The 20,609-nt window shown below is 36.4% G+C and overlaps 1 protein-coding gene and 1 non-coding gene across 2 annotated transcripts in view; one reads left to right on the plus strand and one right to left on the minus strand.

The window, feature by feature from the left end:
- LOC149069202 (uncharacterized) overlaps nt 1–18,659 on the plus strand; it is a 67,843-nt gene extending 49,184 nt beyond the window's left edge. The window contains exons 2-3 of the mRNA XM_089250823.1: nt 3,958–4,075; nt 17,972–18,659. Of these exons, the coding sequence (XP_089106949.1) occupies nt 4,048–4,075; nt 17,972–18,327 (384 nt within the window). The 5' untranslated portion in view covers nt 3,958–4,047 and the 3' untranslated portion in view covers nt 18,328–18,659. The remainder of the gene's footprint in view (nt 1–3,957; nt 4,076–17,971) is intronic.
- LOC149069203 (5S ribosomal RNA) lies at nt 1,396–1,514 on the minus strand. The gene has a single exon (XR_016195166.1). It is a non-coding gene; the product is annotated as a 5S ribosomal RNA (ribosomal RNA).
- Nucleotides 18,660–20,609: the final 1,950 nt, after the last annotated feature.

Raw genomic sequence — 20,609 nt, forward strand, 5'->3', positions numbered from 1 at the left:
TAGAAAGAGTGCAGTTCCCATGGTCCTCCTGATGCGTACATTTCCCGATAGACGTTCACGTTCCCGTGGACCTTATACTATGTACATCTCGCGATATAAAGGGTGCTGTTCCCGTGGTCCTTCTGCTATGTACATTTTGCGATAGTGGGTGTGGTTTCCGTGGTGCTTATACTATGTACATCTCGCGATATAAAGGGTGCTGTTCCCGTGGTCCTTCTGCTATGTACATTTTGCGATAGTGGGTGTGGTTTCCGTGGTGCTTATACTATGTACATCTCGCGATATAAAAAGAGTAGCTCCCGTGGGCCTTCTGCTATGTACATCTCGCGATACAAAGAGGGTGGTTCCCGTAGTCCTGCTATGCACATTTCGCGATAATGGGTGTGGTTTCCATGGTGCTTCAGCTATGTATATCTCGCGATAGAAAGAGTGTGTGGTTCCCGTGGTCTTTCTGATACGTACATCTTCCGATAGGTAGAGTGTGGTTCCCGTGGTCCTATTATGTACATCTCGCGATATAAAGGGTGCTGTTCCCGTGGTCCTTCTGCTATGTGCATTTCGCGATAGTGGGTGTGGTTTCCGTGGTGCTTCTGTTATACATATCTCGCGATAGGAAGATTGTATGATTCCCGTGGACCTTCTGCTATGTACATCTCGCGATAGAAAGAGTATGATTCCCGTGGTCTTTCGTTCTTCTTGATATGAATGTCTCCCGATAGGTAGAGTGTGGTTACCGTGGACCTTCTACTATGTACATCTCGCGATACAAAGAGAGTTGTTCTCGTGATCCTTCTACGTACATTTCGCGATAATGTGTATGGTTTCCGTGGTCCTTCTGACATGAACATATCGCAATAGAAATAGTGTAGAGTGTCGTTCTCGTGGTGCTTCTGCTATGTACATCTCGCGATAGGAAGAGTGTGGTTCAAGTGGTCTTTCTGTCTCCCGATACTAAGAGTGGTTTCCGTGGTCTTGTTGATATATACATCTTCCGACAGATAGAGCGCAGTTCCCGTGGATCTTCTACTATGTCCATCTCGCGATATGAAAAGAGTATGGTTCCCTTGATCCGTCTGATATGTAGATCTCACGATACAAACAGTATGATTCTTGTGGTCTTTCTGATATGAACGTCCTCCGATAGGTAGAGTGGGGTTCCCGTGGACCCTTTTATATGCATATCTCGTGGTAAAAAGAGTGTAGTTCCTGTGGTCCTGCTGATATGTACATCTCGTGATGGAGAGTGGGGTTTTCCGTGGTCAGTTTTATACGTACATCTCGCGATAGAAACCGTGTGCTTCCCGTTGTCCTTCAGATATGTAGATAGAAACGCTCACAACCCCGGACTGATGCAAAGCAACTAATTCCGTTACCTCAAAAGAGGCAGAAAAGTGATGCCAACAGCACGCGGTGTTCCCAGGTGGTCACCCTCCCAAGTACTAACCCCACCCGATGCTGCTTAACTTCGGTGATCGGACGAGAACAGGTATTTTCAGCATGGTATGGCCGTTGGTAAAATGCAGTCTGATATGTACATTTCGCGATAGTGGGTGTTCCCATGGACCTTCTGTTATGTCCATCTCGCGATATGAGAACAGTGTGGTTCCCGTGGTCCGTCCGATATGTACATCGCACGATACAAAGAGTATGATTCCCGTGGTCTTTCTGATATGAACGTCCTCCTATAATAGGTAGAGTGTGGTTCCCGTGGGCCTTCTTATATGCACATCTCGTGATAAAAAGTGTGGTTCCCGTGGTTCTTCTGATGTGCATCTCGCGATAGAAAGAGTGTGGTTCCCATAGTCTTTCTGATATGTACGTCTCCCGATAGAGTGTGGTTCCCGTGGTCCTTCTGCGATGTGTCTCCCGATTGATACAGTGTGGGTTGTCATGGTCCTATTCGTCGTTTCGTATTCGCCCTATGCTTCATTCAATCGTATGGAGGCTTAAATTTTTTTTTAAATTTAATCTCCGATTTCTTATCATAGCACCAAGAAATCTTCAGCAGAGTACTTGTTGCTGCATGGAGCACAGTTTGGGGACCCCGTGTCTAACGAATTGGGAAATGAGGGAATTCGTGTTCTGATGAATATGTGGCCCAAACGCAGCATTTCTCCTTGGGAATTGTCCAAGGGATTGGGTAGGTAGAAGCTATTTGTTTAGTATAGGCCCTATACTAAATATAGGGTCCCCAACCCTATTGAGACGATGAACTTATCTGTTGAGTTGGGGAAGATGAGAACAAAAAAATGTTAAAGGGGGCGATGGAACAAAAAATTTGGGAAAATATGCCCTAACGTATCTATGCTGTCAGAATTATGGGTGTTTCGTGTTGTACTGAGGCTCCCTCCCTTCTATTGATGCTGCTCCGCGAATTTGACAACGTTACCCATTGAAATGAATTAGTAAAATGTCCCTAAAAACTAATTAAGATCCCCCTTAAATTCAGGAAACAAAGAATATGCCAAGGCTTGGAATCAATCGCAAGATCTGAAAATTTACTTTAAAGGGGTCTCGTACCCTTTAACATGGTGAAAAACTATGCTCTAATAGAAATACCATAAAAAATACTATTTAATCATTGATCTATTTGAAATTTTTGATGCGTGTTCCTGATTGTATGGGTTATTCTATGGTGATATGAAGTTTTACATACCTTGGTCACTTATTTTTTTGTAAATTTTCAAAAAATTACATTTTTGAAATGAAATTATTTGATATATTTGTTCATTGGCAATTTTTGTTCGTCTGGATGCAAATTCTGTAAATTTTGAAAAAAATACATTTTTTGGAACGCAATTTTTGTTCGTCTTGATGCCTAATATCACTCCTCTGAGTTTGTCGCCGCTTCAAGGCAACACCCTGAATATATAAAGGAAACTATTCAGTTCATAAAATGAAGCAAATGGTTGAGATTTCATTGGCTCTCAATCTCATTTGAAATTAAATTAAATTTTTTTTAAATTTAAAATTTAATTTCAAATAGGATTGATTCAATGAAATCTCAACCTCTTGCTTCATTTCATGAATTCATGAATTGAACAGTTTCCTCTATATTTTGAATCAATTTTTATTCAATTACATCGATGTCATGATATTTTATCATACGCGCAAGCTGTTTTATAATGAATTTTTTTAAAAATTTACAAAAAACTAAATATCAGAGTCATGTAAAACTTCATACCGGCATAAGATAGCACATATAATCAAGAACATGCTTAAAAAAATTGAAATAAATCAATAGTAAAATAATATTTTTAATGTTATTCCTATGAGAGATCATAGTTTTTCACCTAGTTAAAAGGTATGAGACCCCCTTAAAAGTCACGGCTTCATTACTAGTGAATTCTTAAAACTTTAGAAGACAAAATTTTAAAAAATGCATTCCGTTATGTAAATTTATTGACAAAAAATATTTTATAAAATTTAAAAAATTTGATAAAGTATGTCAGGTGCGGACTTTTCCAATTACCAAATACATCATTAAAAACATCAAAATGAACAATTTGAATACATATTACGACCATTAAAGTCGGTCATCACAAATGAATGCATGAGTACTGTTTGTGTATACTGTACATAAGACTTCCAGACACAAGACAGTCAACATTTACATTCATCAAATATTTAAATTTTTTAAAATATTCAAACTCGTCAAGGGACTCATCAAATCCATGATAAACGACGTTAAAAGATATTTAATACGACAAAAGATAATTTAATTCCTTATCAATTCCGAATAACGACGGCTTCATTAAATGACGTCCATGTTAACATGATCGCTCTTCGAATCCTTCTTGAATATTAATGACATGATTTAACATTCATTCGAATTTACGTGAGGAAATCCGATACTCGTTGCTTGCAAAATCATAATCAAGTTATATTCTGTATGTGCTATCAATTATAGAATAATTTCAATAGTTATTAATTATGACTTTTCTTTTTATGTTACAGCTGTGAAAGGTTTCGGTTCTGGCGCATCTATTATACATTTGGTAGAAATATTGTAAGAATAATAACATACTTATATTCCAATATCAAGTCATGATCTGCTTAACGAAACCATTATTCGGTGAGTGTATTTAAATTAATTATCATCGTTCGATTAATTAATTCGTGCACACGCTTCGTTGGATGGTGTTATTAAGTCTTATGGATTGTGATTGTTTTTTGATGTGTGTAATGAATGGAAATTGCTTGTGAGATTGTTATTTAATGTATCTACGTGTTACTTATATGCTAGACAAAAATTATGAAAATACAGAAACATACAAAATATTACTGAAATTAAGAAGTTGAAAATATTTAAAAAAAATAGAAATATTAAAAAAATACAAAAAAGTTGAAAATACATCATTATAAAAATACAGAGTTGAAAATACGTCATTACAAAAATACAGAGTTGAAAATACATAATTACAAAAATACGAAGAGTTGAGAATATTAAAAATTACAAAAAGTATTATCATTAAAAAAATACAAAAAGTAGAAACATTTAAAAAAAATAACAAAAATCTGCGTGAGAATCTCGCGCGAAATGAATGATAGAAATGAAACTTCTAGGTTGTTTAAGTCTGATTTGACATGACTAGATTCACCTCGCCTCACATCTATCTTTTATTGGTCGCCAGATATCGAAGCGTGGGAACACACACACACACTCCTTCCTACTCCATCCTCTAACCCCGTTTTCTTTTCCTCCAAACTGTGTACATCCTACCATCTCCAGAGGGGACGTTCTGCGATTATAGCGGTGTCACGAGGAGCACGGAAGGGTAATAAGCTGTCTTTATCCGACACTAACCTCAAAATCGTTCAGGCAACCGTTTTAAAGGAAAAGGAAATGTTACGTCATTTCCGTTCCTCCGTTTCACTTTTTCTGACGCGAATCTGAAAATTCGCACCGTCCTTAAAGAAGTTTCACTTCGAAGAGTAGAAACATAAAAAATACAAAAGTAGAAACATAAAAAATACAAAAGTAGAAACAAAAAATGCAAAAGTAGAAACATAAAAAATACAAAAGTAGAAACATTAAAAAAACAAAAGTAAAAACATTTAAAAAATGAAAAAGTAGAAGCATTAAAAAATACAAAAAAGTAGAAACATTAAAAAAATACAAAAAGTAGAAACATTAAAAAAATACAAAAAAGTAGAAACATTAAAAAAATACAAAAAGTAGAAACATTAAAAAAATACAAAAAAGTAGAAACATTAAAAAAATACAAAAAGTAGAAACATTAAAAAATACGAAAAAGTAGAAACATTAAAAAATAACAATAAGTATAAAATCTTGCAGGAAGTGCAAAATGTTGCAAAAGTAGGAAATGTTACAAAAAGGTTACAAAAATATCACAAAAATATAAAAAAATTAGAAATGTTGCAAAAACTAGAAAGTAGAAAAATTAAGTTAAAATTAGAGAATACTACCAAATTGCAAAAGAATAAGAATATGTTACAAATACAAAAATAAGGAAAAGAAGATTTGGAATTTTTTTACAGAAACAAAATAATAATAATAATATATCACAAAAATATAAAAAAAAGATATTACAAAAAATTTGGAAAATATATTAAAAAAAATAAAATAAAATGTATGAAATAAATCGATATCCACAGTACAAAGGAAGACCTCTTTCAATTAGAAAAATTTAAAAAACTAAAAGTTATTACAGAAATTACAAAATACAAAAAATATTATAGGAATTAAAAAATACAAAAAAAAAATCTGAAATATCAAAAAAATTAAACACAGTATTTACTACAAAAATTACAAAATCGCAAACACAAAAAAGCCTGAAAAATCACAAAATTTATCAAAAAATTACTAAATTTTGACAGAGATTTTGACATCCGATTATTTTCGCACTTTTAAGCATCCAATATCGGCTATATTTAAAACATGTATAAAGACGATCCATATGTGGTTGATGAAAATATAGCGACTGAAATACTTTTTTTTTATATAAACGCAACGTCCCGTGAGACGTCCCTTGACAGACAATATTAAACGTCGCGGCGTGGATCCAAACGAGTCGGCCGAGTCATAATTAAAGGCCAAAGTCTCATATTTTGTTTTTAATCCCGTTGCCCTTCTAGGATCACATTTATGTGTTAAGTCTAATGAAATGAAGTTAGTGGCCAGCAGAGAGCATAAAATACGGGACATTCTCCCCGTATTTATATCAACACCCAACGTGTTTACGAAAAGCTTCTTTTGAGTCGTGCGGTGATTGACGCCATCTTGGGGAAAAAATAAATAGATTATTAAATGTCAACTTGCTTGAAGACATAAACATATTTAATTAAATGAAAAGAGAAATTTAATTGAATTTTATACAGGGATTATATATCAAAATCTTATTAAATGATATTGCTAATATTATCGTTGATAATTAAGAAAATTTTATGACTTTGAATGGTTGTTATTTTTAGTCGTTTCTTTTAAACAAGACAGAATCCGGATTTGGCCCTCCGGTCCGAGGGCCAAATGTGGCCCGCCGAGGGGTTCCATCCGGCCCGCGACGGTTCGTCCGGTAGAAAAGTATCAATACGTGCATAACACGATTAATACCTAGGCTGACCAAATTTCTTTCATAAAAATACGGGTTGTCGCCAAAAACGTTGGCAGGGCAAGTAGAGTTGCCAATTACAGCCAAAAAAATTTTTAAAAAGCAAATAGAGTTTCCAATTAGAGCCGAAAAAAGTTTTCAAAGCAAACAAATTTGTCCTTTACAGAAAATTTTGTCAAAAGTAAGGCAAGTATAGTTTGTTGCCATTTACATCCAAAAAAATTGTCGAAGGCAAGTAGAGTTGCCAATTATAGTCCCAAAAAAAAATGTCAATGCAAACGAAGTTGTCATTTACAGTCGAAAAAAGCACGGCACGTAAAGTTGTCATGTGAGTACACTCACTAGGTACCTCACTCTCACTCACTCACTAACTAGGTCACTCACTCACTAACTATAGGTCACTCACTCTCTCTCACTCACTAACTAGGTTACTCACTCACTCACTAACTAGGTCACTCACTCTCCCTCACTCACTAACTAGGTCACTCACTCTCCCTCACTCACTAACTAGGTCACTCACTCTCCCTCACTCACTAACTAGGTCACTCACTCTGTTACTTCCTGACTCAATCACTCACTCTGTTACTTCCTGACTCAATCACTCATTCTGCTACTTCCTGACTCAATCACTCACTCTGTTACTTCCTGACTCAATCACTCACTCTGTCACACGCACTCAATCACCAGGTCTTACTCACAAGGTCACTCATCTGTCACTCGCTCACTCACTAGATCCCTCAGTCTAACTCTGGGTCGCTCATCATGACACTCACTCACTAAGTCGCCCACTCACTCACTCACTCACTAGGTCACTTACTCTTTCTCTAGGTCGCTCTCACTCTGTCTCTCGCTTACTCACCAACACTAACCCCCACTCCGTCACTCACTCACTAACTACTGTATCATTACACTTGATTCACTCACTCGGTCATTCCTCGCTCGCTTACTGGCTCGCTGACTCTAAAAGTCGAACTGTTAGTCACGGCGAATCGTTAGTCACTGGTGAATTTTCCCAGCGGTGAATTGTTGATGGTGAAATTTCAGATATAAATAATGTTGTTTCTACCACACATTATTGTACAGCAGTTAAAACATTCAAGGAACGGAAATAAATTTCATAAATTTCTAATTTTTGAAAAATATAATGAGGAAATTATCTTCGGTATAAAATGACAAGATAATCAGCATCTATGTAAATTAAAATTTGTAAACATCATTAGAAGATCCAGATATAAAGATAATTACCGCATTCTAATTATCAGGCAGCGTTACCAAAAAATTACCATTAAATATCCTAAGGCATGAAAATTGTTAAAAACTTTTCACTTTCACTAATCACAGTTTTAATTTTCGTATTTAATTTATTCATCGCTTATTATTTGATCCCAATCATTTCTCATATTTCTATGATTAAATAACATTTCAGGGGAAAATTTTTTTCTAATAATTAAGCTTAATTTTGAACTGAATTGCAAAAGTATTTAAATATTCGAGAGTATTTTTATGCCTCACTCGATAAAATACTGATAACTAAGGCTGAGATTTTTATGATCTAAAAACCGACAGAATTTGCTCCATATAAAAAATGCATTTATGCCTTGAAAAAAACTGAAAGTATGCTTTAAAAGCGTAGAAATATGATTTTATAAGATGTGCTGACCATATTTCCTCGAGAGAAATACGGGAAATATTACAGGGAATCGCCAATCATAGTCGAAAATGATTCCAAAGATACGCAAATGAAATTGCCAATAGTTGGTGATTATCGCCGAGAAATCTCCAATCGTTCCCCCAAAAACGATTAAAGGTAAAAAAAAAGTAATATCAAAGGCAAGTGAAATTGCCAGTTATTGCTAGAAATCGGCAGTTGCGGGAAATGAAGTTACCGGAGTCTCGTTTGTTAATTTTTGGAAGTGGGAATGTCGTAAATCTCTTTCTTCATGAGAAAATAACGGAGGCAAATTGTAATAAGTCAAAAGCCACAGAGTCGTATGTTGGCAAACTGTTGTTTACAATTTGCCATCTTGAAGTTGCCAATTTGCAATTTTTGAAGAAAAAAAAGTGACGTAACATTTTTCCATCTGAGCACAGATTTAATTAAATGGAATTTATAAATATTGCGCGAAATTATAATTTTAATATAAGAGTGAGTAGAAAAATTAAAGAATCATAAATAAACAAATATAAACAAATTTCATAAAATTACAAATACGTTATATAAAACTTTGTTTTAATTAACGTATATTGAATACGTATAACGTATATAATAAAACTTTGTTTTAATTAACATAGAATTATCCAATAATTGATGTAAAATTATCGAAAAATCAATGCAAAAATTATCTGAAAACCGAATCAAAATCACCCGAAAACCATCAAGTAAATAATATAAAATAATTAGATGCCATTGTAAAATCATTTAATAAATCAATATAAAGTCATCCGTTGATAATCCGAAGATCATCTCAAAAATCATCATAAAATCACCCGTTAATAATTCGAAAATAAATATAAAGTCATCCGTTGATAATTCGGAAATAAATATGCAATCATCAGTCAATAATCCAAAGATCATCTAATAAATCGATAGATAAATCATCCCTTAATAATCCAAAAATCATCTGAAAAATCAATATAAAATCATCTTTTAATAATCCGAAAATCATCTTAAAAATCAATCAAAATCATCTCAAAATCAATCAAACAATCATCTGTTAATAATTGTAAAATCATCTGTTAATAATTGTAAAATCATCTGTTAATAATTGTAAAATCATCTGTTAATAATTGTAAAATCATCTGTTAATAATTGTAAAATCATCTGTTAATAATTGTAAAATCATCTGTTAATAATTGTAAAATCATCTGTTAATAATTGTAAAATCATCTGTTAATAATTGTAAAATCATCTGTTAATAATTGTAAAATCATATGAAAAATGGATATAAAATCATCCGTTAATGATCCGAAAATCATCTAGAAAAAAAAATCCTCCGATAGTTTATAAAACAGCACCTGCTAAGGGGTCATTCAAGTATTACGTCAGCATCGGGAGGGGGGGGGGGGAGAGGGGTTTTTTGATTTGCTGACTTTTGGTGACAAGTGGGGATGGGGGATCAAAAATGGCTGAAAATCTGCTTACGTAATACTTGAATGGCCCCAAATCTGAAACCATTCATAAAATCCTCCGAAAATCAGTATAAAATCATCCAAAAAATAAATAATTAACTACTATTAACAAGACCCTGTACATATTTTTTCCCAATAACAATTCCAAATCTGAAAATTGAATTCATAGTTTAATTAAAAATAGAGGGTTTAAAAACAAATTCCATGTTATATAACCTTTGCAGACATTAAATATTTTCTTATATTTAAAAGCAAATTCAAAATTTGATGTATAAAAAAAAAATATTGATAAATGGAAGCGAATAAAAATACCGTGCAGGAGAAAATAGAGAAGTATCTTCTTGTTATACAGGTATTATTATTGCAAACACAATACATCAAGAAACGTATCTTATTGTTATGACTTTTGTCGTTGATATAATAAAGAATTGGAGACCAAATAATCACAAAAAAGAAGAACATTTCTTTTTGTCTCTTTTGTCACAAAAATACCGTTTGGAAATGAAAACTTACGATAAAAATCATATTTTAAAAATATTGATAAAATAACTAATAGTTTCCCCCCCCCCCGCTTTATTTCATGGGGTTTTCGCTTTAACTATATAATAAATACGATAAATCCCTTTTTTTTTCGACATTTTGATTGGTTTGAGTTTCATTTGATAGCAGTAATGGGCAGAGACACATTTGTGGTTTTGCCGCCCTCTTCTCCCATTCTAGTCCAATTTTCTTGTCTACTCTTTCGTCGAATCCGCTACCCTGTGCTATAACCGGCTAGGCTTCCCCACTCCTGCAAGTACTCTGTGTGAGTCACTATTTTGGTCATTGACATGCTTGCACATAGTTTTGGTCGTTTACATACTTGCGCGCTGACTTGGTCACTCGCATGCTTGCACACTGTTTTCGTCACTTGCACACACACACACACTCTAGGTCGCTCTTTTGGCCGCTCACTGACATGGTTCCTTGCTTTATGGATCCACTCTTTCAATCATTTACACGTTTAAACATACTCTAGGTCAGTGTTTCTTAACCTTTTTCAGCTCATGGTCCCCCTATGGATCACATTTTTTTCTCGTGGCCCCCCTGTCCTATCTAGCCCCCCCCCCTCTACACTCATCCAAGAGTGAGATACTTTCTATTTTTTTTATTAGGAATGAAATTTTGATATAAATCAGGTCAGTCTCTAGAATCCTGGCTAGACACGGATTCAAATAATGGATTACATTTCTCCCAGGAGTCAAATTATATGGTAAAAAAGGATCTGTGTAAAATACGAGACGATCCAACGAACATGATTTAACACATCAACCGTTGCTCTGGCGGCCCTCCATACTTAGCTGGTACTAGATCTGGTACTATGATTTAAGTAACAGCTTTATAGCTCTTAAGTAACAGATTACATATGAAAATCATTAGTACCAGATTACATATGAAAATCATTAGTACCAGATTACATATGAAAATCATTAGTACCAGATTACATATGAAAATCATTAGTACCAGATCCCACATAGTGCAGTCCCCCTCCCTCCATTATAGACATGAAGACCTGGGTCATGCCCACATAGACCCAAGGGTTAAGATGCCCCTGGTTCTATGGACGGATCTGATGAATTCTGAAAGTAGTAATATTTTTCAACCATGTTTCACTTTTGAAGCTTTTTTCTCTTCACAGCTCTCTATGATTCCCTTCACCACCTGTCGTGGATCACCTTTCTTCTGATTTTCTCCCGTGCCCCCCCCCCCCCAGAATATCCCAGGACCGCAAGGGGGGCCATATGGCCCCAGGTTGAGAACCACTGCTCTAGGTTACTCTTTTGGTCATTCACGTGCTTTCACCTCTCTAAGTCACTCTATAGGTCCTGGGCCCTTGTATGTATATCACTGTTTTGTTCATTCACGTGCTTGCAAACTTCTCTTGGCCTCTCATTAACCTAGTCCCTTGCTGTCTGGGATGGACGGATTTATAAAAAAAAATTTTGCCGCGCACTTCTCCCATTCTGCTAACTTTCTTAGCCACTAATCCCTCAAATTTGCTTAACTGGGCTATAGTTCGCTCAGCCCCCCGTAAATCCGACCCACTGGTTACAGGATGTCCCATAAATGAATAAATCGTTCAAAAATTTATAAAAATTGTAGTAATTGGTATATTTGAATGCGGTTTACGAAAAAAGTATTCTCACTGGATTTTTTTTTTTTTCGGTATTGAAGAAAAGAAAATTTAGTTCAAATTTCTCACGGTAGAGGGTCAGGGAAACCAATCCGGCAGGAGGGATTAGACATTAACTCTTTTTTTTAATCTCTTCTGTGTCCGAAACATTCGTAAATCTCGGACCGGCGATTCGTGGCTGAGTTAAAACTACTTCACCAATATTACTTTATCCACTACTACTACTGAACCAGACATATACCTCGTCCATATTCCTCTGAGGAACTTCTAACGAATTGGTACGTGTTGGAATGTGCGTGTCCGTGTTGTGAACCTAAATGTGAAGCTTGTTTCTGTGTAATGTTTGTTATAGTGCTGCCACCTGCCTCCTATTTTCCGAATTATCAGTGAAGTGTAATGATTGAAGATTTTACTGTTGTAGGCCTGCTGCTCTCTGTGGCGAGACTTTTTAACGGGGAGATGGGGCTTGCATTCGCACTTCGAAGTTGGGAAGTACTTTATCCACTAATGTCAACATCACAATTGATACCTTATCCAAGAGCCAATAACACGAAAATTCATATAAATGGACAGTTTACCCTGCAATTTCCCATCGGTCTGATTTTCATATTTCCAGTGATCCGCTCCCTCGCAGCGTCCTCTATCGACGAAAATTTAAACTGAATTTGTTTCCTGTACAAAATAATAATAATTAATAATTCGTTTAGGATCGAATTCGAAAATTTCCTTTTTAGAAAAATGTATTAAATGATGAAAATTTGCATGGGATTATTGTATATCATTAGGGGAATTTAATTCGGATATTTTTGGGGAAAAATTATTTAAAAAAAAAATTTAACGATTGGAATTTAAATAAGAAATCATAATTATTTGAATTTGATATTCTTTTTAGAATATTGTACTTAAGAAAACTCTGGCCTCTTGAAGATATTGGCATCCGTGTCTATTATCGATGTCAAATATAAATTGCTCGAATGTCACTTATCATTAACCACATTCAATATGGCTCCTAAAGGCTTAAATCGAATTCCAAAAGCGCATTTCAACTCAATCGAAAGATCAAATAACGTTGTATAACGATACACTCAGGCGGAAAATATTTTCATGTATAATCTTCAATATGTGGAAAAATAATAAATTTATGTAAAGGAACGTGAATTTATGGTAAATTCCTTTCATCCTTTGTTGAATCCTCCGCCATTGAAGTGGTCAATACGATTTCGAAAACCTTTTGATATGCATTCATTAAACCATCTGCAAAACATTTTCCTAAGGAATTTATAATTATTGTTGAAATAAAGTTCGGCAGATTCAGATCGCGCACAGAACGAGTGAGTGTGTGTGTAATTTTCACTGCTTTAAAAACCTAAGGTCATCCTGTAGGCGTGAGCGAATGATTCGTGGCGTTCCTCCGCCCCCACTCGTATTTCTCAACCAAGAACCACGGGTAAAAATCAAGTTGAAGGAGAGCCATGCCAGGCTGCCAAGGGGGGCCCCCCACAAAGCGCTGTGAAAAACTAAGATGTAAAGAAATAAAACTTCAAGTGAAACATGGAAGGGGAAAAAAGCGGGACTACTTTTTTCAGAATGAAGCAGAACTGCCCGCACAGCCAAGCCTTTCTCAACACATGCGCCCATCCGGACACAGTCTGGGTACCTTGAGTTCGTCGGTATAGACTCCACGATTTTATACTATTTTTTCAAGAGTAAGTATTTAAATTTGTATACAGGTACTCCCAGCCAGGTAAGTGGGGGGGGGGGGGTGCCGGATGCTGTGCAAAATAAGCCTGCATAGAACTAGGGCCGTCTTAATACGCATGGATCCATCTAGGCATGGCTCTGAGCCTGATGTCAAATAGGGAATCTTATATGATCTGGTACCACGATTTGTGAAAGTATGTGAATACGTAAGCTGTTGCTTCCAGCTAAAGTAAGAGGCTCCAGTTTGTTTTTTTTTTTGAAAACGGAAACTGACTCGCATGTGCGCTTTAAAGCTCAAAGACCATTGCAAACCATCCTCAGTTGCACGATCACGGATATTATTGGGGTTTCGCGATGGAAAAGTCCGATAGTTTAAACTATACGCCGATAGTTGAAGTACAGTGGAATAAAACAATCTCTTTTCGGAAAGAATCGTTTTTCGCGGCAAGCAGGAACAAAAATTTTTTGACGTCCTTTCCGAAATTCCGGTCATACTGAAGCAAAATTCGCTATTTGGCGCAGAAAAATACGAAAATACCCTATTGGAGCAGGATGGCGCAAGATGTTAATTTTGGCGCAGTGCGGCGCGATTGGCGCAGAGTTCCCACCCCTGGAAACGTAGTGTTGTTGTCGTCGTCTCAATATGTGCATTTTATGCTATTATTCGTTTATGTATGAATAAACGGAATAAGGAATTACATTAATAAATGTAGTTCCGCCCCCCCCCCGCCTTATTTTGTGATCTTCAAAATCATACCTCGTCCTATATGCAAGGACATATAAATACGATATTTCAATATAATTTTTATTTTTTACATGTTGACAAGATAAAAGGATACTTTATTTAAGTGGAGATGGCAATAGTAGGCGTCCCTCCCAAGAGAATAACGTTAATACGATTGTGAAAAAGCGTATTTGAGTTTCGAGATTAGCTTTTTCTTTAGGATTTAGAAGGAATTAACAGTAATATGAAGCTCGGATGGAAAAATCTCGCCGTGGAAGTACGTAAGACGTTTATTTGACGAAGAAGAATAAAACATTAGAAGCTGAAGGAAGTGTACAAGTTAATAAAAATTGCTTCTGTATTTCATGGGTAATTGATTAACCGATTTCTCTCAAGAACTCGATTATCGATTATTATTGTACTAGTAATTTACAGTAATAAATTGGAGGGAAAACCGGGCAGCACCGGGTAATAAAATAGGGTATAGCTAGTTCAAAAAAAAAAAAAACTACAAAATTCCATCATCGATTAACACTAGAGCCGGTCCGATTAATCGATCAGTTAATTAATTGTTAATCGCAGCGAAAGATTTTAGTTGAGTTAATCGACTCGATCGATTCGATTAAAATCTGTGTAAAAAAAGTTTGAAATTTAACTTGATTTGTTCAACGAAACTGATTGGAGATGCCTTAAATTACGTACCTACATACAGGGTGTCCTGTAAGTGCTAATACAGCCGTTACCTCATCAACCGTCCGTCGTAGAGGTCTGGTTTCAGGTTAAAGAATGCTCAAGAGGCATTTCGAAAAATTACCCTGCGCCAGTTTTGATAGTGAAAACACAGTTTGTGTAACAAATAAAAAAAAAATTTAATTTTTATACGGTCCCCGTCTGTTCACCAACTTCCATTTTAGAATGTTGCTGCCCTGTATTTCTTGAGGTCAGCGAAAAAAATTCCAAGTTTTCTAAGTGCATGTTTCATTCGCTGAGGTGTTTGAATTCAAAAATCCTAGAAAAGTTGGGAAAGGAGCGTTGTGAGTTCGTCAGATTTTGCTGTTCTTTCATAACTTTTATCCGATTTTTGAATTATTTTAGCGAGTATTGCACTTAGAAACATGGAATTTTTTTCTGTTTGTCTCAGGAGATACAGGGCAATAACTTTTCAATTGGAAGTTAAAGGACGGGGTGGGGCCGTATAAAAATTTAGATTTTTTTTTTATTTTGTGACACTATATTTTCACTCTCAAAACTGATACAGGGAAATTTTTGAACGCCTTTTGAGAATTTTTTTTTTTAAATTGGAACCATACCTCTACGATAAACGGTTCATCAGACAAGTGTCACATTAGCACTTACAGGACACCCTGCATAGTATTTTGTATAAGTGACCATATTTAAAAATATTTGAATCAATATTTTGATCGCATAGGGAAAGCTGGTGACTTCGGTTTCAAAAAGACCAAAATTGCAGCATCAGAATCTCTCCCCCACATGTGCCATTTTTGGGGGTGGGGGAGAGTTTCTATGTATTGTACACCCAAGCTGAGTTGGCCTCTGGCTACGTCATGAAACGTCACGATGGACGATTCCATTTATCTTCTTTCGGTGAAAAGGTCGCAGGCAAAAGGAGCGGGTTAGCATTTTCCGTCGGCGTCTTTTGCGCTATTTTAGCGAGTTTTTTCTTCTTTTTCCCCCCTACTTGGAAAATGAACCCTCCCTTCTCGCGTCAAGGTCAGAGGCCAACTCAGTATGGGCATACAATAGTAAAACACGCAACAGTATATTCGAAAGTAGTTTCAAAATCACTGAATGATCTCAAATAACCGATTTAAAAAAAAAAAAACTCCAGTATTCGACAAAATATGCAAATCGTTTTAAATTGCTTCAATTAATTTCTTAATCTGTTTTCCTACGTTTGTTTACATCTGGCGAACAAAAGTCTAGTCTTACAAAAAGGATACTATTCTCAATCTTTCCTTAGAGCTCGTGTACGTTGAACGGGACCGTTGATGGACGGTCGGACCTAACTCAGGAAAAAGTTCATAACTGTTGACTCTGCCAACTTATCCGATGATGATGTCACTCTCTTCGCTGTTCATATAATACGAAGGTTTTCAACAGCTGGCTGATGCGAAGATGAATTTAGGACAACAATTATACGAGCTTTGCGCTGAATCTCCGACGGGTTTGAGAGGGAATCGAACACACAACCTTCTGTATGTTGTGTCCCGCGCTCTAACCACTGCTCCAACTACGGATTTCGAATCCACGTACAAGTAAATATGTCTATTGTTGATCGTCGCCAGTAAAAATTTCACTGAGACATACTGGTTCATCACTCCTTTCGACTAATCACACGCACGATGCGCTAAATTTCTGTAATGTAGCCAGGAATGTAGGGTTTGTTTATAAGCCACCCGGCAAGTGAAAGGACGTGGGTTCGATTCCCTCGCAGGAGCAGTTGAATTTTTTTCTCTTATCCTAAATTCATCTTCGCATCATCCAGCTGTTGAAAACCTTCGTAATTGTATTATATTCACAGAATAATATAACAGATATAAGAATGAAATCGCCCACACGTGAGCCGCATTTCTCATTACATTTTCAGAATACTCTCATAACTCTACATCTACTCACTATTCTTTTGTAATGTCCAGTAACGCCAGCCTTTTTTTTTTTCCCCCTGGTCGTGATAACAAAAGGATTGTGAATAATGATGACCAGACCATTAATACATTATTTCGAATATTTTTTCTCTCTCTCCCTCTTAAGGGATACGGTTCATAAAATCTTTTATATTCGAGAGACATTCGCCGGCGACGGAACATCTGCTGTTATTCAACCCTCAATACCTTATATCCATTCATTTTAACCGCCACCAAAAAAAAAAAAAAAAAGTAATGGTAGTAATAATGTTTTTACTGTAAAAGAATGTTTCTCCTTCCAAAGATTATCAGTGATAATAGTGATCATGATCAATGATGAGGCTGGAAAGAAAAAAATTATAGCGCTCTTTTTGAGTATAAGAAACTCTATTTTTCAGAACATCTAAATAACTTAGACGTTGATGTTGGTGTTTGATCGATTAGGGAAAGGAATTTCGCAACATTTTCAAGCTTCAAGTAGCCCCCTGGAAATGTGCAAGAGGCTCGCGTATCCCTTGAAATGCTTTAAGACACGTGGGTTTTCAACTTTTCAGACATTTTGCGGACCAAGGAAAATATTTTCGTTATGCCTGAGTGTCAACGAGTCATTCAGCAGTATCTAGATTCAAATAGTGACGTCTTTAACGGGTGTCACTCTTTGAATCTGGATATTGGGCTTTATTAAGCCCAGCGCCGTATTCTTAGATTTATATTCTCATCAATTCTTAGGTTATATTCCTATGAATTCTTAGATTTTATATTTGTATCATTGTCTTTAAATGGGATTCGACTGTACTTCCTTTTCACTGGAATACATTTTTTCATTGACCTTTTTTGTCTTTCAGCATTTTCCTATATAAATTCTGTAACTATATAATATACAGGGTGGTAACTATCGACCGCCCAATAATTACACACGTGATTCCTGGTGAAAAAACAAATACGGAATATATCCTGATTGGATACTCATTGTTTACTTAGGAGACCACGCCCCTTTTCAAGTTTTACTTCTTCCGTTTCCTTGCAGGTTTGTTGTTGACGACGACGTTGCTGGTTTCTCTTTCGATGCTGTCGGCGTTGCCGATGGAAGATTCCAGTGAGGATGTCGACGACTATTTCAATCGGGACCGACTGGACATGAAGAGCAACAACAACAACGACGAGAACTCGGTACCGGACGACTTCTACGAGAACGGTGGCAGGTACCTGCAACCGGCAGCGAAGAGGGCCCTGAGCTTCTTTGCCAACTGGAAGCCCCATAATTCGGTCCGGGGTGGCATAGCAGCCGGTCAGCAGGCCAGGGATCCGAGCACGGATTTCGTTAGTGCCGTGGCCAGGGCCGGACCTTCGAGACCGATCGGACAACCCCTCCGATGGGGATGAACGATACGCTTTTCTTTGCATAAGACAAATATAAATATATATCGAATTTAAAATTGTTTTTAAATTATTCCTTCCTTTCTATCTCCACCGTTCATGTTGCAACTTGCGTACACTTTTAAGTTCAGTTAATGTATCCATAATTAGGCACAAAATTCTCTCATTGTATGTCTTGTTGTGTGTAGGTTTAGATTCAAGTCGGAATGTGATTAATTAATTGATGTAATCGCTTGAAAATAATTATGTTTCTTCGAACGATTTATGTGCACATTGTACTGTTCCTTTTGAGCGAAACTATATGTATTTTGTGTCTCAAATAAAACTCGATACCGTACAACAAAGGTACGTCGCCAAAGCGCTTTATTGCTGCTAACCCAAGTACAGGGTAGGTCGAAAATTCGTTAACAAATTTAAAAACCAATTAACGCTTTAATTGGAAAGCATTGAAACAGACTTACAGTACCAGATAAATCTAGACTAGCACCTAGAGGAGAAAATTTGGAGGGGGGGGGGGTGTTACATTGAAAGCAAAGGAAGTACCCAGAATGCTATATTACATGACAAAAATTACTTATTGTCAATATTTAAAAAATATGGGATTTTCAGAGGACACACTGCATTTATATGATTTACATAGATTTTTCAAGAGTTTAAAAACGTCATTTATTACTTGCCAACTCCAAAATGCAAGGGTAAAAAAAATCGTTCTTGCTGAGATTGTCAAGAAATAGGAGACACATGAGCATCTTTGAGCGATTCTGGTGGTAATTATAGAAATTACATGAGAATTTCAAAAGGAAAAATCGAATGTTAACGAGTTGCTCAGAAGAATCAACGCCGAAACTAGCTCAAAGTATACAAAATCTTTTTATTTGAAAAATGTAAGAGAAATTCATGTTGTGTTTAGAGGAACACCTCCAAATAAAGGGTTAATAAGAAAAAAAAGCGTTATGAAATTTACCGATAGATGGAGCTGAGATACAATATTAGATGCGGATTTATGCACATTAAGGAGTCAATAGATTGGATGAACGCATGTGGATTCTTCATTCGATGCCGGTAGCCTTATTTGTATAATCTGCTTCATACATTGACATGGAAGCGTCATCTATCGCCGACTTTTAAACTAATTTTTTTCTCTTATTTAAAAAAAACCATTCGATCTCTTTTTCTTTTTCTAAAGAGAGGGGGAGATGTCTTCTCTACTTTGAAAACAAGATAGGCTGCTATGCAGAGATGCTGTGATTTTTAGAAAGAAAAATTCACCTCTACGGGAATATACATATAATGCTCCGAAAGGAAGGAATATCTTATTTGCTTCTATAGCGTGGTGGTAGCGCACTAGTCCAGGTCCATTATTCGAATACGAGAGTGTATGGGTTCGAGACCCCGTAGAGGCAAACGTTAATTTTACTTATGAATATCAGCATCACTGCATAGCAGGTTTCTGTATATCGGCGGCCCGGTTCAAAAAGGTAAAAACTCAAAATTCTGTGTTTTGAGAATTCTGCATTTTGAAGATTCTCTTTTTTGTTGATTCACGTTCAGTTCCATGAAGATTTAATTACAGTAGGGAGCGTGTAAGCAAAGTTGGGAGTTGAAATACGTAGAGACATTTTCCACCGTTATAATGTTGTGCGCAACTCAAAAATGCAATTTTCTGTGTTGTTGCTCCCTGCTTGAACTGGGACGTCGATATCTTCTCCCTCTCTCTTTCTCATCCCAAAGTAAGGAGTCTACTGAAGAGAAAGTACTCATCTGTGGCGAAAAGCAACAGCTTTAACTGCTCCCGACGTTGAAAAAAACAGCGGGATAGGTTAGATGTCCTTGAAACTTCATGCTGACTCATCCACCATCTTTGAGTGAAGCGTGACGCGTCAGTATTAACGCAATAGCTAATCGTTGTATTCCCTATTCTGCTCATTTTTCTTTTTAACGATTAAGCCGGGTTTTCCTGGGAGCAGGTTTCTACAGCGCGGGCAGCGTGAAAACGCTGATTGGTCAAAAAACCTGAATTTCAGGTTTGTAACGAATCAGCATTTTCACGCTGCACACGGCTCAAAAATTCTACTCTTAGGGAAACTCGGCTTTAGACACTTTGGAGCGGCAAAACCAGTTTTTTTTTTTTGTCTAAAGATGGAGGACAATGAGTCCGTTCTTCTTTTTATGTCTGCGCGTGACAAAAAATTTGCCTGAACCTTGCTTTCTCCTGCAAACCAATCATTGGCGTACGCAAAGGAGGAGGGGTTGGGGGTTCTAATCCCCCTCACTCAAGCCGAGATTAC

Source organism: Pholcus phalangioides, unplaced genomic scaffold, assembly GCF_987345545.1.
Source record: "Pholcus phalangioides strain wild (caught in Gottingen) unplaced genomic scaffold, Ppha-v1.0 ptg000024l_1, whole genome shotgun sequence".
NCBI lineage: Eukaryota > Metazoa > Arthropoda > Arachnida > Araneae > Pholcidae > Pholcus > Pholcus phalangioides.